Source organism: Schistocerca serialis, chromosome 1 (genome assembly GCF_023864345.2).
Source record: "Schistocerca serialis cubense isolate TAMUIC-IGC-003099 chromosome 1, iqSchSeri2.2, whole genome shotgun sequence".
Classification (NCBI taxonomy): Eukaryota; Metazoa; Arthropoda; class Insecta; order Orthoptera; family Acrididae; genus Schistocerca; species Schistocerca serialis.
Genome location: NC_064638.1, coordinates 928,329,246 through 928,352,089, shown reverse-complemented (window position 1 = coordinate 928,352,089; position 22,844 = coordinate 928,329,246). Strand labels below are relative to the sequence as shown.

The 22,844-nt window shown below is 42.9% G+C and overlaps 1 protein-coding gene across 1 annotated transcript in view; it reads right to left on the bottom strand.

Annotated features, from left to right (window-relative positions):
• LOC126449168 (SAM and SH3 domain-containing protein 1-like) overlaps positions 1–8,345 on the bottom strand; it is a 438,055-nt gene extending 429,710 nt beyond the window's left edge. The window contains exon 1 of the mRNA XM_050091015.1: positions 8,208–8,345. Within this exon, the coding sequence (XP_049946972.1) occupies positions 8,208–8,345 (138 nt within the window). The remainder of the gene's footprint in view (positions 1–8,207) is intronic.
• Between the last annotated feature and the right edge of the window lie 14,499 nt (positions 8,346–22,844).

The following is a 22,844-nucleotide window of genomic DNA, read 5'->3' as shown; positions in this document are numbered from 1 at the left end:
CGAGGGACTGGACTCGCATTCGGGAGGACGACGGTTCAGTCCCGCGTCCGGTCATCCTGATTTAGGTGCCGCGATGGTTCCTTTGAAAGGGCACGGTCGGCTTCCTTCCCCGTCCTTCCCTAATCCGATGAGACCGATGACCTCGCTGTTTCGTCTCCTTCCCCAAACAACCCAGCCACATATGAGGACTACAAATTGCACTTCCTGTTTTTCAAATGTAAAATTAAATAAAGTCTATGTGCATAGCACTAAAAATACTGCACAACACTGCAGTTGTCGGTTGTATGCGCTGCGTGTCTTATTTGGAAAGAAACTTGTTCTATTCACACACGGCACATGCTGTTGACAGCAGCCTTCAAGTGTGCATTCATTACTGATCGGTTATTACTAGGGTTTGTTTTTCCAGCAGTGTTAGTTGGACGGTGACAATGACACACAGCAGTATGGGTAGGATGAAGAGTTGGCCGATATGCACCTCATGTACTGTATAGGTTCATTCAGTGCAATGTAAGAGCACTACAACAAAAAAAATGGCTCTGAGCACTATGGGACTCAACTGCTGAGGTCATTAGTCCCCTAGAACTTAGAACTAGTTAAACCTAACTAACCTAAGGACATCACAAACATCCATGCCCGAGGCAGGATTCGAACCTGCGACCGTAGCGGTCTTGCGGTTCCAGACTGCAGCGCCTTTAACCGCACGGCCACGTCGGCCGGCAGCACTACAACAACCCTAAGTTGCGGTATTCCTGCAGCGACATCAACCACCGAACTGTACCTTTGCATCCGAGGATCACTGCATTACTCTGTGTTCGCTTTGCTCACAGCATATTACAATCCCTTTCTGACCTCCGTTAACCCTTGAAATGGTAAAAGTTTTTTCCAACTTAACAATGCATACATGTCATTATTTACTCAATGAATGAACCCGCTCAATTTATAAGCTATTTTTAGATTTCCGGTAAGTATGCAAACAAGCACCGCCATTCTGGCTCGATCGACCACTGTGTCATCCTCGGCCAATGACGTCATCTGGATGCGGTATAGAAGGTCGTGGAATAAGCAGTACTGCTTCTCGTTCAAGCAGCTTCTCAACTGCCATCCCGAGATTGACTGGACCACATTCCAGTCTTTGCATGAAGAAAAAATCCTAGATAGTACCGGGAGTCGAACCGTTTTCTCCCACATGGTAGCCAACCGCGCTGATAACTCATCTACAGAGGCAGACATTGTGAGGTATCGTGTGATGAAAACTGATACGAATGAATCAGTAGGAAAACAATTATACATGGCTATACACGGTAATTCCAGTCATTTATCATTGATGTATACAATGAAGAGCTAATATCGTGTAGGGCCCCAGCGAACACGAAGAAGTGCCACAACACGACGTGTCATGGACTGGACTGAAGTAGTGCTGGAGGGAATTTACACCACGAATCCCGCAAGAATCGTAAGAATACGAATGGGTGGAGATAATTTCTGAACAGCACGTTGCAGGGAATCGCAGGTATGCTCAATAATGTTCACGTCTGGGGAGTTTGGTGGCCCTCGGAAATGTTTAAACTCAAAAGTGTGTTCCTGGAACCACACTATAGGAATTCCGGACGTGTGCGGTGTCGCATTATCCTGCTGGAATTGCCCAAGTCTGTCGGAATGTACAATGGACATGAATGGATGCAGGTGATCCGACAGGAAGCTTACCTACGTGTCACCTGTCAGAGTCGTATCTAGACGCATCAGGGGTGCCATATCAATCTAACTGCACACGCTCCACACCACTACAGAGCCTCCACCAGCTTGAGCAGTCCCCTATTGATATGCAGGTTCCAGGGATTCATGAGGTTGGCTCCATACCCGTACACGTCCAGCCGCTCGATATACAGGGCTATTACAAATGATTGAAGCGTTTTCATAAATTCACTGTAGCTCCATTCATTGACATATGGTCACGACACACTACAGATACGTAGAAAAACTCATAAAGTATTGTTCGGCTGAAGCCGCACTTTAGGTTTCTGCCGCCAGAGCGCTCGAGAACGCAGTGAGACAAAATGGCGACAGGAGCCGAGAAAGCGTATGTCTTGCTTGAAATGTACTCACATCAGTCAGTCATAACAGATCAACGACACTTCAGGACGAAGTTCAACAAAGATCCACCAACTGCTAACTCCATTCGGCGATGGTATGCGCAGTTTAAAGCTTCTGGATGCCTCTGTAAGGGGAAATCAACGGGTCGGCCTGCAGTGAGCGAAGAAACGGTTGAACGCGTGCGGGCAAGTTTCACGCGTGGCCCGCGGAAGTCGACGAATAAAGCAAGCAGGGAGCTAAACGTACCACAGCCGACGGTTTGGAAAATCTTACGGAAAAGGCTAAAGCAGAAGCCTTACCGTTTACAATTGCTACAAGCCCTGACACCCGATGACAAAGTCAAACGCATTGGATTTTCGGCGCGGTTGCAACAGCTCATGGAAGAGGATGCGTTCAGCGTGAAACTTGTTTTCAGTGATGAAGCAACATTTTTTCTTAATGGTGAAGTGAACAGACACAATGTGCGAATCTGGGCGGTAGAGAATCCTCACGCATTCGTGCAGCAAATTCGCAGTTCACCAAAAGTTAACGTGTTTTGTGCAATCTCACGGTTTAAAGTTTACGGCCCCTTTTTCTTCTGCGAAAAAAACGTTACAGGACACGTGTATCTGGACATGCTGGAAAAATTGGTTCATGCCACAACTGGAGACCGACGGCGCCGAAATGGTTCAAATGGCTCTGAGCACTATGGGACTCAACTGCTGAGGTCATTAGTCCCCTAGAACTTAGAACTAGGTAAACCTAACTAACCTAAGGACATCACAAACATCCATGCCCGAGGCAGGATTCGAACCTGCGACCGTAGCGGTCTTGCGGTTCCAGACTGCAGCGCCTTTAACCGCACGGCCACTTCGGCCGGCGACGGCGCCGACTTCATCTTTCAACAGGATGGTGCTCCACCGCACTTCCATCATGATGTTCGGCATTTCTTAAACAGGAGATTGGAAAACCGATGGATCGGTCGTGGTGGAGATCATGATCAGCAATTCATGTCATGGCCTCCACGCTCTCCCAACTTAACCCCATGCGATTTCTTTCTGTGGGGTTATGTGAAAGAGTCAGTGTTTAAACCTCCTCTACCAAGAAACGTGCCAGAACTGCGAGCTCGTATCAACGATGCTTTCGAACTCATTGATGGGGACATGCTGCACCGAGTGTGGGAGGAACTTGATTATCGGCTTGATGTCTGCTGAATCACTAAAGGGGCACATATCGAACATTTGTGAATGCCTAAAAAAACTTTTTGAGTTTTGTATGTGTGTGCAAAGCATTGTGAAAATATCTCAAATAATAAAGTTATTGTAGAGCTGTGAAATCGCTTCAATCATTTGTAATAACCCTGTATTTAAAACGAGACTCGTCCGACCAGGAAATGTGTTTCCAGTCATCAACTGTCCAATGTCAGAGTTGACGGATGCAGGCAAGGCGTTAAGCTTTGTATCGTGCAGTCATCATGGATACACGAGTGGTCCTTCGGCTCCGGACGCCCATATCGATGAAGTTTCGTTGAATGGTTCTCACGCTGACACTTGTTGATGGCTCAGCATTGAAATATGCAAAAATTTGCGAAAGGGTTGTTTTTTGTCATGCTGAACGATTCTCTTCAGTCGTCGATCGTCCTGTTCTTAGAGGATCCTTTCCGGCAGCAGAGATATCGGAGATTTGATGTTTTACCGGATTCGTGACATTCTGAAATGGTCACACGGGAAAATCCCCACTTAATCGCTCCCTCGGAGATGCTGTATCCCATCGCTCGTGTGCCACTGTAACACCACGTTCAAACTCACTTAAATCTTGACAACATGCCATTGTAGCAGCAGTAACCGATCTAACAACTGCGCCAGATGCTTTTTGTCTTATTTAGGCGTTGCAGACCGCAGCGCCATGTTCTGCCAATTTACACATCTCTGTAACTGAATACGCATACGTATACCAGTTTCCTTGGCGCTTCAGTGTAAGAGAGCGCACTTAAAAGTAAGGCCCTCGAATTTATTATGTGAAAACTCTTGAAGCTTTTTAAATAAAACAAAGGTTGTTAACATTCCACATCTTTATTCTTTATGTCTACATATGTATTTCTCAATATAGTTACCCTGGCGGCGAACACATTTCAAACACAGACCAGTTTGTTGATAGCGTCAATGCAGAAATGTTTGACTTCGCTGACGGAGCCACATCCTCACCGCTGCTTGTAATGCTTTATCACTATCAAAGTGGAAACAACTTTGAAGACATATAATCAAAACATCTTGACATATTCGCCCTTTTTCACCAGTTATCCCTACTTCTTCAGCGCAGTGAGCTCTCTTAGCTGCAAGATGTTGGCAATTTATAGGCTAAAATTCCTGAGCGTCTGCCCAACTGCATGGAGGATGATCGACGACAGTGAACTCAAGGCGTCAGACTGTTGCACATGTCCCAGCGCTTGTGTGTGGTCTGGCGTTGTCATGCTGAAAGAGAGGGTGTTCCATATGTGGACGGATTTCACGAATTCGAAATACGATTACAGCACGCTATTCCTCACGCACCTGCACATCGCCACGTTACACGCTACAGTTCGGAGGCCTCTAGCGGCAGAGGGCTGCAAATATGTAGATATGAACGAGAAAGATGTAGAATGCTAATAAAGTTTATTTTATTTTAAAAGATTTAAGAGTTTTCATATAAAAATTCGGAGGCGTTACTTTTCAGCGCACCATCGTACAAGGTGATTCAAAGTCTTTGTGACAAACGTCTAGGGGTGATAGATCACGTCATGGGATACAAGTTTTGCTAGAAACAAACGGTTCGCTGACGCTTCCCAGCCATGGAATAACGGGATTTCACCGAACTAGCGAGGTCTACTACTCAGGTGTGCTGAATCTGCATAATACCTGTCCCAGTAACCTGACAGAGTGATTTTCAACAAGAAAACTTAGTTTACTAATTTCCAGTATTCTGGAAAGTATGACATCAGGAACTGTATGGTTTACCGAATTGTGCAACACATAACAACGAACCGTCCGAGTTGTGAATTTAATTTTCCTTATTACTTGATGATAAGTTTCCAATGTAACTTCATTATCAAATCACCCACTAAGTTATGTAATAACACCCGTTACGACAGCCACATGACGGTTATTCCAGTTAAACACATCTTGTAAATTAGTACTGGGCTAAACTTCGTTCATCTTTTTAGGAGAATGAAGTTCAGCCCTGCAGTGAAATGAAACGTGGGTGTGGCTAGGGCCTCCCACTGAGGAGACTGATCGCTTGGTGGAAGTTTTTGCAGGTGACGCCACTTTGGCGACTTGCGTGTCGATGAAAACAACACAATATCCAATCCCTGAAAGAAGAAAAATCTCCGACCCGCCCGAAAAACGAACCTGGGCCTCTTGCTTGCATTCTGCCATGCTGACCCCTCAGCTACGGAGGCTGGCCAGCCTTGCACTAATTTACAAAATGTGTTTAACTAGAATGAATAGGCCTGTGACTGTCGTAATGGATGTTATTGCATAGCTTAGGGGATCAATTGATAATAAGCGTAGACGCGAAAGTAGTCATCACGTAATAAACAAGATTAATGTTGCTACTTGGACGGTTCTCTGCAATTTACTGCATAATTTGATAAGAAAAATCTATGAATGAATGTGTCTGAGAGGAGAGAGACGTTTTAAAACTCGGTCTACTACATTTCACGTGGAGTGGATTGACTGGCTTATAGGCAACACACATCCTATATAAACGCCGCAGAATGCCTATACCATGCTGTCTCTCAGGGGCATAACCAGTCTTAAACGACGCCTGGCGTCGCTGTGAAGCATCAGTAAACATTCTGTCTCTAATAAAAGTTCTTCCCCATGACGTGATATATCACCTTTAGATATTTGTCGCAAAGATTTTGAAACAACCTCTATATTTAACAATGTCACTTAAAGGATTAAAAGCATGTACCAAACCATCTGCAGTTTTCACCTTCACGCAGAAAATTTTTAAGTTACTTAAGCAGAACGTTAAATCACCATAATGACTAACAATATTTGTAATCTGTGCAGCTGGAATCAATTATGGAATGAAACCATATGTTGAACATGCTGGGTGCTGAACTGAGCGCAAGCAAACGGCTGCAGAAGGCCCCCTGGAAGGGAGCCTGTTTCGCGACTCGGTGGCCGCGTGTGGGTCCACGGTGGACAAAAGGCCCTCCAGTTCCCCTGCCCTCCAACGCTGGTACTGCCACTCGTCATCGTCACCGCCGCTCCCTGGCAGCAAGGGGAAGTTTTCGCGAAGGGCCCAATGCTCTGCTGCGACTCCAAGTACACCAATGCAAATGAGTCCTCCAGGAAGGCACAAGTGCTTCGGTATTAAGGCATTGTTTCAACGGCGCAATCCTTGCACAGCACCATAGACGATTCGGGACTTCATGCCAGATCCCTACTGGCTTTCGTTTATCCTCTATCGTCAGTGCTCTTTGCATGTAGAAGTACTAGTCGTAGTTTGCTTTGTTTCGTTTGCACGTTTGTTCCATTACCACACATTAGACTACTAGATCGCAAAACGCCGCTGAAATTTTGGTACTTGTGAACGGTTGTGTTTTATAATCAGTCAATGTAAAGTGAGCGTCTAAGTCGCTTGCTGCACAGGCTCAGTAGAATAGTTACGTATTTACGGAAGTCGGTATCTCAGCTTCGTCAAGTAACACAAGACGGAGAGTGTGATTTGAAGATCAGATGCTCAAAGATATCAGGTCCTTTTCTGATGCCTTTTGGGTCTTAAATTAGCTCCACTTGTACACATTACTAAGCGCATATTCTTCTATCAGAAATTTGGAAAGACATTGTAATTCAATACAGCAGGAAGCAGGTTTTTGTGGAATATATAGACAGATCCGTGACTCGATTCGGGATTCAATGACATGCTGCGCCTCCTTCATTGTCTAAGAGTTTGCCACAAAGGAATATGAGGGTACCATTACTGTCCATGTTATACTCTAACGGATTGGCAGATAATAATACTTGCAATCATTAACTTTCCACAGATGCGAAGATAGAGTACAAATCGCTTTAGTCTGAATCGTATTTACGGGCTTCGGTTGTCTAACCATCATTAGACAAATCGGAAGTTCACACGAACAGCCAGTGAGCAGCTATGTTATTACCATGATATTCGTCACAGACTTGTTGAATCAAATGTATAACAGGTCTCCAACCTAAGAGTCCGTATTTTCTGTTCATGGATTCATTTTCTGCTTTGTCTTCTGCACCATAATTCTGCAAAATATAAACCCTCAGACAACATGAGAAAATGTACAACAACGTCCGCATAAAAAATAATCGCAAAAATCTGGGAAGTGCGCTATAGGTCCATGTTAATAATTTAGGTTTGCTGGCGTACATAAATAGAGGCAATATGATAAGGGATCGAAGTATTAATTAATTTCTCGATCCACTTACAGGAGAAATCTGCAACTTAGTAAAAGGGTATCCTGATCCCAAGCTGTGGTTCACCAGGTTGGTGAGACGTGAGGAGATAATCCTCAATTGCGTTGTTACTGCAGCAACAGTTTACAGAAATTGGTGGCCGATGTACCAATAATTGGATCAGCAATAACGAATTTATCGAATAAAAAATGATTTACGTAGAAAAGCCTACTTATTACCAGTAGTCTGTTGGAGAAATAAACTTACCGGAAAAGGTATGCCTTAGGAATATTCATGCAAATCTCCTGTACACATTAGTTGTACTGCCTTGTGTTTGGAGGAAACCAACTTGCAATGGAGCATTCGACATGTATCAATTGTTGGTGGCACGGATCCACAGAGTCCCTCTTGTGACTGCTTCTATATGACACTTTGACCGAAAATATTTTAGGATTCTTTGGAAACGGTGAAATTTGCATTATGAAGTATTTAATGGGGTACAACTAAACCAGTGAAGGGGTGAACACTGCACGTGATGAGACCGGAATCGAAGGACAGTTTGGCCACTAGAGTATTGGACTGTTGACTTAACCGCAACTGTTGTCGGAACAGAATACGTCTCGCCGAGAGCGGTTTCCGGGGAAAAGCAATAAGTCCGGAAAGAAAACCGCACAGAAGGCACACGAGGGGCACATTAAGGCATTTCCGGCTGTTACACACCATACTGGGGAGCAACTCGAGGGACAGTTGGGCTTTATGGTCCGAGAAGAGCAGCTCGCCCCAGCAGCAGAGAGGAGGGACGCGCTTGCGGCCGTGCAAGTTGACGCAGGGAGGTTGAGAACTGACCGGGAAAAACATTCCGGCTCCACGAGGAAGCTGCTACCTCAATTTCTTGTTCTAATAATAACACTACCGGTTTGCTCTGACACCTTGTCGTCTGGAAAGGACGTACTTGTGGTCTTGCTAACGCCATTTAGAGGCCACGTTTCTTACTCATAGTAAAGGTCGATCCCTTGCTTGCTAGCGCTCAGTGAGTATGAAAATATGTCTCAATAAATAGAACCAGGAAAGTGCCGTCTCAGAACCTTTTTTTTCCATGAGCGAATAAGGGCGCGTCTTCTCCTAGATGTGCTGACAGCATGAGCGTTAGATGTGTTGTTAAGTGAATGCGGATTCTTCCACATAGGCTGTTATTCATTCAAACTTTTCTTCATTTCATAACTGGCTTAGGCTCTTTAAGCCCTTATCCTCTGTTTAGTTGCATAATAAAAGCACCTCTACGAAACATATACGACAAACTTCAAATAAAAAAAAAGGCAGAAATGAATATTCTGAAACAAATCGAAATTTTTAGTCATCAGCTAGGTACAGTTATCAACGAACAAACTGAACTACAGAACAGAAGAGATCTCCATAGCTTTACTGTTATTCTACTTAGGTGTAAAACTAATCTAACAAAATTGGGAATTCCGTTCGTAATTTCCACATTGACAGGTAGGATTCCTTGTACTGCCAGTACACTAAGTAAAATTTTTAAATTTTCATAATTCCCCATTTCATAAACGATACTTTTGAATAATTTTATTTTAAATTTATTGTTAATAGCTCTTTTTTCTTTGGGCATACATAAATAGAACTGTGAATTTCGTGGATTGCACTCACTTTTAATCTTTGGTCCCCGTTACATCTGTGCACTTTTGCCGCCTTAAGTGCACCATGTAACTGTCAAAACATCAGGAACAATTAAATTTCCAAACCAAAACGAACACAAGCAGACAATGTGAATACGCTGCTATTTATGTATATATGGCACCTTTTTGTAGATACTTGTTTTTCCGTTAGTTTACATTCACACCATGTCGATTCGCAGGGGTAATGTAGTGTGGTTTTATTATAATGCTGAGCACTGAATAATGGTTTAAAAAGCGGAAATCAGTTGTGAAACGAAGTAAAAACTTAACAGCAGCTCAAAATGGTTCAAATGCCTCTAAGCACTATGGGACTTAACATCTGAGGTCATCAGTCCCCTATACTTAGAACTACTTAAACCTAACTAACCTAAGGACATCACACACATCCATGCCCGAGGCAGGATTCGAACCTGCGACCGTAGCAGCAGCCCGGTTCCGGACTGAAGCACCTAGAACCGCTCGGCTACAACGGCCCGCCTTTAACAGCAGCCTACGCAAAAAATACTCAATCATGTAATAAATTTGTGGTCGTGGTATCCACAAGGAATTAGCTTTGTGATGCCTCACTACTGACAGAAATCTACATCTGCCTTTTTTGTAAGTCACGTGCCACAAGACAACACAGCGTATTATCGTTACCACACCAGAACCTATTGAAATCTATACTTCAACACTAGTGATGAGAGCAGTCATGGAATAGCGGTAAAAGCTGTTGAAAGATCATTAGCATCCTGAATTTTTCGTTCTTATAAAAACGTGTGAGAGACTAATGAATCCTTGTAACCATAACTAATCATCATGGCAGTTTGGAACAAACGATATTGTTCTCCTAGTAGTGCCCTAATGGGAATGAACTGTCATTTTGTCAATTACTCATTCAAAATGTTGCGTAGCTGATGTATGTTCTGAGTGGGAACAACATCGAAAGGTGATATTGCTGTAGAAATAATTTTGTTTTCTAATACATACAGATATCATAGATAGTCACTCTGTTATCTCCTGATCACTACACACTTTCAGCTCTAATAGTCGTTTCACTCACCATCTACTCGCTGCCATATCTCTGTAAGGAATCACCTACCTGAAAAAACAGGAAAAAATGTGTCAATTATTATGGGCGCATGGGTACATACATGATATGCACTGTTCCGTTTTAGGTCATAAATGATTAAATTACGTGAATATTTCTAGTTTCGTTATAGTCTAGCAATTAGTAAGAGGCATTAACAGTATCACTACGCACAGAGTAGAAAAACACAAAACGTAAAAGAAGCAGACGCACGTATCACTTTTACTGCATTATTAAGTAATCAAACAAGTGGAATAGATAATACATTTCATAATGTTTCGTAGATATTACATAGTGACTGAAATTAAAAGAAAGAGGACACACATTCTAACTGTGCTTTCGATTCACGAAATATGTTACTAAGAGCGGTAGAAAACATTTCCCTGATTTCTGCGGTTCAAGACTGTCATTGTGGTTTCAGGGGCAAAATGATGGCAGTGTTTACTGTTTACTGTGTGAAATGATACTAACGAAAGGAAAATTCCTAGACCAAGACTGCTAATTGATTCTCATTTTATCGCACAATACATATCTTTGTTTCGGCAGAGTCAGCTGAAATTAGTGAATTCATCTGTATCATTTTAAATACACTTAAAATCACAAACGCACTGAACACCTAACACAGTATATTAAATTTTTAATATGTGCGGTAAATATATCGAGATACAGGCTCAATCTTATAGTAAGGTAGCACAGATTCTTAAGAAAGAAATTAAACTTCGTTATGTCATTGACAAAAAAAAGTTCTTAGGTACTGCATAATCTGAATTTTAGAAATTAGTATATTAAACATCAAATGATAAAGTAGAATGTGATATGTGTAGCTTTTCATAAACTTCTCAAATGTTTTGAATCAAACGTAAGAAAAGCTTTGACAATAATTTTCAAGACATGTACAACGTATTCTACGTTCTAGCACACCGATCACGAATATAATTAAAAAAACAAAAAAAACTTTTAACAACGGTTGGCGACGATGTGTTTCGCGTGCGTCTTTCTTAAGTTTTGAGCCTTTGTTAACGGAACAGGAAATAGCAACGTGAGTCTCGTGAAATAAATAAGGAAAAAATTTCGGATACATGCACGTTTTCAAATTTTAATTTTAAATAAACTAATTGAAAATTCTCAAACGAAGACTATCGTAGACACAAACGTGCCGTTGAAACCCATGTGGCACATAAATGAGCCATTCGAAAATGAACACTATGTCTTCGAAAAGTGTTACTACAAAAATGGTTACGAAAGTGACTGGTAACTGTTTTACAGTAAACAGTTCGAAATTTCTTTACAGGCAGTCTCTCCTACAACTGGGCCAAAAGTCAATGGCAAAATGAAGTAATTTTCAATCAATAATTTTTGCGTTATGTGTTCCTAACAAATAAAACTATGTCAGCTGACTGTTTTCCTACGCGCGACAGGTATAAGTTTTACCACAGTGCAAGAAAAATGTGGGTGGAAGGAGGAATACGCGTAACAGTGGATCTGCCTTGTGAAAATTACTTCCTGTTCATTATGGCATGTGTTTAAAAAAGTCAGTGTTTCAGTCGGTTGGAACAGAAATTTCAGGCACAAACAAAAAAAAAGGTTCGTTGTATTATTAGGAAACGAAGAAAAAGATACGAATGTAATATTTTAGACTGAAATGCAGCTGTCGCCAGTTTCTACTTAGAGATAAAGCATGTTATAATTTCAACGAAAGCGGGCAGTTAACAGAGACGGGCTATATTAGTGGGATGCAGAGATACCACCGGTTCTATATCGATAGTTTTTCACGGACGCGCACCGCTAGTGCACTGTTTGAAATCTGGCGGCTCCCCTAATGGTCAGTTTATGCCCGCGGCAGCTAATGCCTGACACGCGCAAACTGAGAGCTGTGCAAGTAAACAGCTGTCACACGGCCCGCGGCCAGGGAGGGGGGGGGGGGGGGGGGGGGAATTCATGCTTTGTGACACGGAACATTGCTCTGCTGGAATTAAGCACCGGTTTCGCGTGGTGCTGCCGCTATGAAGCGACGCCCCCCTAGAGAGCAATGCACGCTAAACGGACGGACGCTGGACTGGAAGTGTTGTACGTAATCAGCACTACGAAAATACTTCCATGGAGCTTATTCTTTCATCAGCACATCAGATTGTCTACATCACACGTGACGTGCGCATTGCGTCTCGCTGTCACTGGCATACAACTGCGTCCATGTACACTGCGACAGGAAATATCGCCGGTAAAATGAGATAACGATCAGCTTTTTGCCAGATACAATTACTTTTTTTATTTTGTCAATTAGTAATTTGTAAATAATCAGTCTCGTTTAATACCGCTCTCCAACTCTTTTTACACGTTACATACTTTTTTTAATTTTTGCATACCTACAGCATACATCATATTCGATTATTTGTTTGGAGTACTACAATCTTCCATTAGCACTTCTGTATTTGTCTTCACTGCTGCCGGCCGCAGTGGCCGTGCGGTTAAAGGCGCTGCAGTCTGGAACCGCAAGACCGCTACGGTCGCAGGTTCGAATCCTGCCTCGGGCATGGATGTTTGTGATGTCCTTAGGTTAGTTAGGTTTAACTAGTTCTAAGTACTAGAGGACTAATGACCTCAGCAGTTGAGTCCCATGGTGCTCAGAGCCATTTGAACCATTTTCTTCACTGCTTCCGGACCCAAGAGGATATATGACACTAAACTAAATATTCTTTTAATAATAGTTTTCAATAAACTTGTTACCTAGAATAATCTCCCTCTGATACCACTTCAGATTATTTCTTAACTGCACTCTCCAAATGTTGAGACCTTTCTGTAGGACTACAGTTCAAATGCTTCTGCTTTCTCTTCTCCAGCGCTAACAGATTTCGGGTTCGCATATATAAATGGTGGGCATATGAAAAATGGTTGACTCTTACAAATAAGTGGGTAGTAAGTAAATACAGCGAGCGACAAAGCAGACAAAGAGAGTTAAAAAAGAAAATACACAGTTTTCTAGGCATGCACTTTTAATAGTATCTTGCCCCATATTTGATGTCAACAGAGCTCTATGGCTGAAGAAATCCGTCTTCGTTTCAGATAATCTAATTTTTGTATTCCGTGACTTAGCTTCCTTGATCACTGGATCCTTTTTAAATCTTTTACTAGGTCTTCCCTAATATTTAGAGCAAAATCTTTTTTTGACCGTTTTTATCGCTAATTCATTATTCCATATTTGTTTATTTCTATTTGGAATTGCTCTAATACTGTTAAAGTTTCGTTGACATGAGAGAGTGAAAAGTCAAATAAGTAACACTCCAGACCAAAAACTCATCAGAGACTTCAAATTACGAGTTCACAACAGAGACATATGCCGCAAGTCTTGCTCTTTCTTCTGGAGGAAGTACGCACCTTAATAGTATTAGAACAGTCTCTATATGGATGGGAGGTCATACACTAGCTTATCAGATGTATATGAATGTTCCTGTGTAATGCGGAACTGACCGCTAGATGTCACGAGAGGCGGTTTTTTTTCTTTTTTTTTGTGGTAAGTTCTTGTGGGACCAAACTGCTGAGATCATCGGTGCCTAAGCTTACACACTACTTAATCTAACTTAAACCAACCTACGCTAAGGACGACACACACACACACACACACACACACACACACACACACACACACACACACCCATGCCCGAGGGAGGACTCGAACCTCCGTCGGGGCGGGGGGGGGGGGGGGGGGCGGACCGTAACAAGACGCCTTAGAACGCGCGGTAACAATACAATACGTCGCTCAGAGAAGCTCAGTGACTTCGAATGTGTACTATTCATTGTACGCCATATAAGTAACAAATCCATCAGGAACATTTCTACCCTTCTGAAGCTGCCCAAGTTGACTGCTGGTGCTCTAATTGTGAAGCGGAAACACAAAGAAACAAGCATAGATAAAAAAGACAAGATAAATCCCATGTATTGGCGGACGGGGAACTTCGGCAGTGCGGCGAGTTGTTGTAAAAGCCGTACGAAATCAGCAGAATGAATCACTCGTGACTTTCAACGTCCAGCCAGCACAGTGACTGTGTGTAGGGATTTAAAAAGAACAGCGCAGAATTGTCTAGCAGATTCTCATAAGTAACACGTTTCTGTAGTCAATGCTAAGGGACAAATGGTTCAAATGGCTCTGAGCACTATGGGACGTAACATCTATGGTCATCAGTCCCCTAGCACTTAGAACTACTTAAACCTAACTAACCTAAGGACATCACACAACACCCAGTCATCACGAGGCAGAGAAAATCCCTGACCCCGCCGGGAATCGAACCCGGGAACCCGGGCGCGGGAAGCGAGAACGCTACCGCACGACCACTAGCTGCGGACTGCTAAGGGACACATGAGGTGGTGTAAAGAGCGAAGCGACTAGACAGTAATGACTTGAAACGAGTGATTTGTAGTGATAAATCACGCTATACCCTGGTGGCAATAAGATGGAATGGTTTGGGTTTCGCGAATGCCTGGAGAACGTGTCTGCCATCACCTGTAGTACAAACAGTGATGTACGGTGGAGGCGGTGTTACGATATGAGTGCTTTTTTCGTAATTAGGGTGAGGTCCCCTAATTGTGCTTACGAAAAAGATAAATCCGGAAGAATCTGAACACATTTTACAGCATAGTGTATTGCGTAAAGCGCAGTTCGTAGACGATGACTGTATCAGCATGACAATGTATCATGTCAAAGGAACGTCTGTGAGGCAATGGTTTGTCGACAGTAACATTCCTGAAATAAATTGCCCCGCCCAGAGTCCCTATCTGAGCCCAAGGGAACATCTGTAGGATGAGTTAGAACGTCGAAATCGCTCCAGACGCTGGACCTTCTCTAGTTTTGAGGAAGAACGGGCTGCCATTTCTCTACAGACATCCAGGGACCACAATGAAGTCTCCGCAGCAGAGTTAAAGCCGTCGCGAAGGCGAGGGGTGTACACATCCAACATTAATTTCCACTAACAGGCAACTGTATACTTTTGACCAGACAGTGTTTTTAACGTAGTGACCTATACGAGCCATCTTGTTTGTGTGTTTTCCATAGAGACGCTGTGGTGTCACCGCCAGACACCACACTTGCTGGGTGGTAGCCTTTAAATCGGCCGCGGTCCGTTAGTATACGTCGGACCCGCGTGTCGCCACTATCAGTGATTGCAGACCGAGCGCCGCCATACGGCAGGTCTAGCACTCGCCCCAGTAGTACAGCCGACTTTGCTAGCGATGGTTCACTGACAAAATACGCTCTCATTTGCCGAGACGATAGTTAACATAGCCTTCAGCTACGTCATTTGCTACGACCTAGCAAGGCGCCATTACCAGTTACTATTGATGCTGTAAAACATGTACCGTCAAGAGCGATGTTCACCATTTATGGATTAAAGTTAAGTATTCCACAGCTACGTCCTTTTTTGCTAGTCTAATTTCCCTGACCTGTTCCAGACCTCACGCCAGCCTGCGTGAGCTAAAACGCGTGCCTTTCGGCTTCCTCTCATAGTGGGTTGGCTCTCTTGCCAATCCACAACAGACGCAAATTACTGGCCGGTTTATTGGCGTGTCGTGATGGTACGTGCAGAGGGCACTGTGTCGAGGATCCATAACGGGTGAAAAAAAGTGTCTGTCCGACAGGAATCGGCACCATGCGTCATGCACAGTACTAAGTTCACAGAACTGCTCCGCAATTCAATGTGGCGACAGTAACGCAGGAACAGTTTGTGCCATTTTTAGGACCGACTGGAGTGAGGTAAAACTCAGTGCCTGCAGACTCCCAAAGGGACACTTAAATCCTTTATCTCGTCTTTAGGATACTTTCACGAAAGGAACTACCAAGAAGAGAGAATCACGTAGCTTATATGCAATTGGATAAAGATATTTATGGTTTATGACACCGGCTGTAGGTAAGTACCTCAAGGTCGAAATTGCACAGGAATAAACTATATCTTTTTTAAAAGCATCTAACAGTAGTAAGCTGGAGGCATCACGTCTACATTCTGGAAGCCTGGGAATATGTTATGTGGCCCATAAATTCCTTAGCGTCTTGCATTTATCGATATCGGCAACGAAGGATGCATCAGTGATACCTTACAACCACACCCTGATGAAGATATATAAGCTACTAGATAAAGTTTACCGAGTGAAATCAGTGCCGTGTTACATTCCTACACACGCGTATCGTTCGACAAGCAGTGGGGCAATCGTTGTGTTGCTTTCGTACAAGGAACAGCATCTTCTCTTAAAGTTCGCTTCAGTCAGATACCGGGATCATCCTTTCGACAACAATATACAGAATTCCCCACTAACAATATTCAATACCAAGAGCGTTCAACGAATCCGACTATCACAGTATCCCGTAACATCCACTCCACACACAAAAACAAAACAAAAAAGCAGAGGTAAATCAAAGTAAATAGCAATAAATTAGCCAGCACTGCAGATGAAATTCCGAATCTTCTTCCGCCTGTAGCAACGGCGCACTCAGCACTTGCTATCAAAGCGAATCTACGCATCTCGGATTTAGAGGAAGCGAGAGGAAGAGCACGTCTGCTCCCACTTGGCAAATAACCTCTTTGGAAGTTCGTCTAGTGGCACAATTTGATATTCACGCAAATGCACGTTCCTGCATCGCGTTGCTCCTTTCACACGCTTTCCTTTCAGTGACCTCAGCATTTATGCGAAGCCTTCTCTGTAAAACTACACAACTAGTCTCGCATGACATGTTCTTAATGGGCGCTTTGTCTAATGGCTTCGGCTATGTGCAGTAGAAGCGGTGTCAGGCCTGCGTATTGAATTGCAACGACCGGAAACTTCAGACTCAGAAAAGTTATTTACCTACATTCCAACAGAATACCGCAGCGCTTTTTGTGCCCCAAGCTATTTTCAAATTGCATTGAAAGCTACCTGTAACAACAGTTCACAGTGTCCACAAAGGGAGGATGGGCTAGGAATGTAAGGGGTGCTTAGAATAACAAGACTACAACAGCAGAGAAAGCAGAGGGATAAGCTAATTGTTCGCTTTTGATCCTCTCCTGTAGCCTGTCTACACATTAGCGGAATGCTGCCTCGGACATGGATGTGTGTGATGTCCTTAGGTTAGCTAGGTTTAAGTAGTTCTAAGTTCTAGGGGACTGATGACCACAGATGTTAAGTCCCATAGTGGTCAGAGCCATTTGCACCATTTTTTATGGTGTGTTTACAGTCCTAGTCTACTCACAGAATATTGGTAACGCTTAAACTGGTGGGTGGCCATTAATAAAACATACCTTTGAAAATTATTTTCCTATCGCCTCTCTCAGCAGTTATCTGAACTGCACCCATATACAGTGTGATTCAGCAGCTCCTACCGATGTCGTTCTATGCAACCCGCAATGTTTTATCTGATCTTCAAAAGCCAAGCTCGAGATTTTCATATTCTCTCGCTCGTTACGCGCTAATTATTAATCCTACAGAAAATATGAACATGGCCTTCTTTGCATGAAATTTAATATAGCTAAATTTCGTAATGGGATAAGTGTTCGCTAGAGGTTGTAACTTTCGAATTATCCAAGAAAAAACTCACCCCCACATCTACACTCAGCCCCCACCGGTCAGAACTTCCAGTACGTTGTTCATGACACTCCTATCACTGTACAAAAATTTGCGACTGCACTAATTGTTTCCCACATTCGACCTTTTTGCCCTTCATTGACTGGCCTTACTAAGCTACCGGCTTAGCCGAGCACTTTCAAATTGTAAAACTGATGTTTGTGTTTGTGGGTTTTAATGGCTTAAAATAATTCAGGCCTTCTGACTATGAAACTACTGTGCTTTTAAGGGTTAAGTATGGATCGAATTGTCAACGTAATTAGTTTTAGTGTAACGTTTACAGAAGTCATTTTTCTTTCATTATTCTCAAGGACAAGTTTAAATTAATAATCCTATCGAAGTAGCTAACTATGCTGGTGGCGTATTAGTCCGATCTGTAGAGACCAGAAAAGGTAAGGTCAAACATCGTGAATAGTTCATGTAGTCGGAAATATTGTGCAGTACCACGAAAAACATGCTAGAAATCCTGACTAGTGTGGGGATGAGTGTGGGGGTGGAGGTGCGTTTGAAAGTCACTTTTGTACGTTTCTCTTGAATAATTCGAAAATTGTGGCGTACAACGAAAACGTATTCCAGTAAAAATTCAACAACATCAAATTTCCTACAAAAGGTCCTGTCCAGTTTTTCTGTAGGAATAGTAGTCTGCGCGTAGAGAGCAAGAGGATATGGAAATCTCGCGCGTGTTTTTTGACGGCCAGATATAAGATTGCAGGTTGCATAAAACTACATGAATAGGGGCAGCTGAATCACCCTGTGTAGGTGGATCGCGGTTCATACACAGATCCTTCCCTCCTGAACTAAGCTTCTAACAGTCCATTTCCTAGTTCAGCTGAACAGCAGTAGCGTATCCAGTGAGCCACAGGTCGCTGAGCGGCGAAGAACACGAGAGCCAGTGGACACGGGAAGTACTAAGTTATCAGTAAAAATAAAATGATTTGAAGGACAGCACGGCGCACAATGTCATCGAAATTCTTTGGTTTTACATCTGCATCATACTCTGAAGTGCATGGCAGAGCGTACGCCTCACACTACCAGTTATTAGGACTTTGCCCCATTCAATTCGCGGATGGAGCGCGCGAAGAATGACTGCTCAAATACATCTATGTGCACTGCATGTGGTCCAACTTGCCTTCACGATTTCTATGGGAGGGATACGTAGGGTGTTGTAATATATTCCTAGATTTGTCATTTAAAAATTATTGTAGAAAGTTTCGAAGTATGTTACCGCGTGATAATTTGCGTCTATCTTAAAGCGTCTGCAAGTTCAGTTCGTTCAGCATGTTCGTGACACCCTCCCATGAGTCGAACAAATCTGTGACGATTCGTGCTGCCCTTCTTAGTGTCCGTTCAGTAACCTCTATTAGGTATGAGTCCCACATACGTCAGCAATATTCAAGGGTGGGTTGCACGAGTGTTTTTTATGCTCGTGTTCTACCAATGTATCGCTGTCTGCCGCTTGCTTTACTTGCGACTGAGACTATGTGAACGTTCCATTTCAAACACCTACAAATTTTTACACCTGGATATACGTACGAGGGCGTGCTGAAAAGTAACGTCTCAGGATCTTATCTTCCGCGCCATAAAACACTATGAGCTATGTATTTTCGGAAGCACCTTACACGGAGTCTAATCACAGTTAAGGCCATTTAAATAAAACAAACTTTGCTAACATTCTGCACCTTTATTCTTCATGTCTATATATCTGTCAGCATAGTCACCTGGGCGACGAACACGTTTCTCCCTCGACTTTGATGACAAAGCCACAGCCTCACTTTCGCTTGCACCAAGTCGGGACTGAAGGTAGAACTGTGGCAGAAGGCACAGAGCTCGTGTGTGGTCACACACTGTCATGATGAAGGAAAGGGTGCTCCATGTGTGCCGCGCGGGATTAGCTGAGCGGTCTCAGGCGCTGCAGTCATGGACTGTGCGGCTGGTCCCGGCGGAGGCTTGAGTCCTCCCTCGGGCATGGGTGTGTGTGTCCTTAGGACAATTTAGGTTAAGTAGTGTGTAAGCTTAGGGACTGATAACCTTAGCAGTTAAGTCCCATAAGATTTCACACACATTTGAACGTTTTTATGCTCCATGTATGGACGAACCATTCGAATTCGAAACTCTATTACAGTACGCTGTTCCTCGCGCACTAACATAGTTACACACCGCCACGTTACACGTTACAATTCGGAGCCCTCTAGCTACAGAGGGTTGCAACTTTCATCAGCGAAGCGGGAAAGTCGCGTGAGTAATATGCATGACATGTAATGTCTCCACCGATATTCAGAACAGAATAAAAAGTTCGTAGGTATTATTTTTCAGCAGACCTCATGTGACTTCAGCTATTCCAACTGTGACTTACCGATATTATAGGCTACTACGTTTTTTCGATTGTAAAGTGCACAATTTTACATTCCTGAACATTCAAGCAAGCTGTCAATCTATTCACCGCTTTGAAATCTTATCTTCCGCGCCATAAAACACTATGAGCTATGTATTTTCGGAAGCACCTTACACGGAGTCTAATCACAGTTAAAAATGAAGAAGCTCAATCATTTTAGGACATGGACATAAATAATTTCATTAATAAGCTACTTTACTTTTGGGTGAAGAAAGCAAGGAAAGAAGTTTAGAATCTAACGTCCTGTCGAAGTCGAAATCGTTAAGAAAACACTTCAAGCTCGAGCTTGATATAATGGGGAAGGTTTCGGCTCTCGGTTTCTTTAAGGACATTCGCCTCAAATCATTTAAGCAAAACTGAATTATGATGCTAGAACTGTGATTTCTACCCTGTTTCTTGCGAATATGAGTCTAGTCATTTAATCAAGGCGCCAAATTTCTTGGTACACAAGAGACTACTTTTCAAAGTACTCTCACTCTGTGGATAGCCATGCTGTCAACGTTGGTTGTGGGCCAATAGATGACAACCCGTGTTGACAAACTTTCCACAAGGTAAGAGTAATTTGAAAAGTGGCTAGATATCGCCTTCTCTACCAAGAGATCAAGCGCCGTGGTTAAGAAATTAGTCTCGTATTCGTAAAAAATTGGCTACAAAACCCTGTTAGGGTTTCTGGGCTATTGTCCGACATTTCAACTGCCACCGAATTTGCGCTTAAATACGGAACCTGCCACTTTCCATATGACGGATCGAGGACGATGATCTTTCTTTTTTTCCGTTTCAATTGCACAAATATAAGTGGACCACTGCCAGAACTTCTAGAGGGAATAACACGAATTCCCATTTATTAATACTGTATTATAAAACTTCCTTGCAGATGAGAACTGTGTACCGGACTGAGAATCGAACCTGGGCGAACGCAGGCGAGTACTCTAATGACTGAGCTCTCCAAGCACGACTTTTACGTCCGCCCGCCCCTCACCTCATTCTGGAAATACTGTATTATATTGTAATAAAAACGAAAAGAATGCTCGACGCTTTCATTCTTAGTACCGTCGTCCCGTAATCATGGCATTCACTCTAGTTTTATGATTTTGATTTCCGATTTGATGATCGGATTTCAGTATGCACCACATATTTTGATTTACATTGAACACAAATATGCACCACAGGTCTTGATTTATAATGAACACAATGGAAATTCGTTTTGTGGCGAAACGAAAGTGTTTTACAGTGCAGTCCAACGTATGACATTGTGAAAATACAAAAATCCTTGAGAATGTATTTCACTGCAAGAGAACTGCAAAAATAAAAGCGCACGATGGAAGTATATCGTAAGTTGCATTCCGACATAAACGCGTAGCGCAACCATTTTGGTTACACGTTTGTAATTGTGAATTATTGTTTATCCTAGGGCAATTAATAGGAAACCAATATACAATTTGTTTTGATGAAACCCTGAAAATTGAAAAAAAAACGTCTAATGGTGCATTGCGGAAAATTGGAAATCGGTAACGGTATTTTTTGAATAAAGTAACCTAAGACCAGTTTTTGGCTGGTTGCTGTACATCATTAACAGTTTATGTCATAAATAGCCGCGGTCTCCAACCACGTCTTTATTTGACAAACTGCGTATCGTGTAAATATCTGAAACAAACCCGTGAAGTACTTTTCAAGATTTTTGGTAACAACGTTAGACAACAACTTGTCTTTATATAATAGCATAGATTGATTTGAATCGTATTTGGATGAAGTTACTTCATTTAAGTCATACTGTCATGTTCGAGCAAATCATTTTTTTTTAACAGAAAGGAATATCTTCCCCCATCTCCAAACTGGTCTGGGCTTCTTTTTATATGTTTTATACTCCTCGAGTTTAACATCGACGTTCTTGAAAATTAAAGACAGATGTCCCACTCCACTTCATAAAAGCACAATACGTTTGTGATACTAAAAGCATGTGTCATGTTGGACGTCATACGTCGAGGAAACGCTATACAGTTTGGGGCAAATGTTTAGTGTTAACATGCCTGGAAACATACAGGAAGTACAACACGTAGCGAAACGTTTTCAGCATCCCTAGTTCTTCTTTTCGTATCCTCCGAAGAGCAGGTAAAGCGACAGGTACACGCTTTCCCAACCGCCCCACTAGCAAGTACGAAAGAACATAAAAGGGAAAGAATGACAAATTATTTCCTGGCGGCTGGCGGGGAGATCATTAGGGAGATGGTGCGAAAAAGACCAGCTAAGACAGAGAATAATAACGGCGTCGCCGTAAAAAGCGGCAACAGGGTGCCGAATACCGGTGAGTGAGAAACGTCAGCGATGCCTGGGGGAATCCGCACAGAACGCCGAGCGCTGCTCGGGACTCGTGTTAAGTGCTAACTGCCTCGAGATAAGTAGACGCGTTTACCGGCGCTGGGAGTGGCGCCCGCTCGGATGAGAGGACACTACTCAAATGCGGAGCAATGTAATTAAGATCGTGTTTTACCAGCAAGATAATTCTCGCCCTAATGAAAATAGCTGAACTCGCTGTCTGTTCTTGTTATATTAATTAAGTTACCTGTAGCTATTAACTTTTACGGTCCATTAAATTTACGATACCATTCCACTGAAAGAGAGCCAGAGAT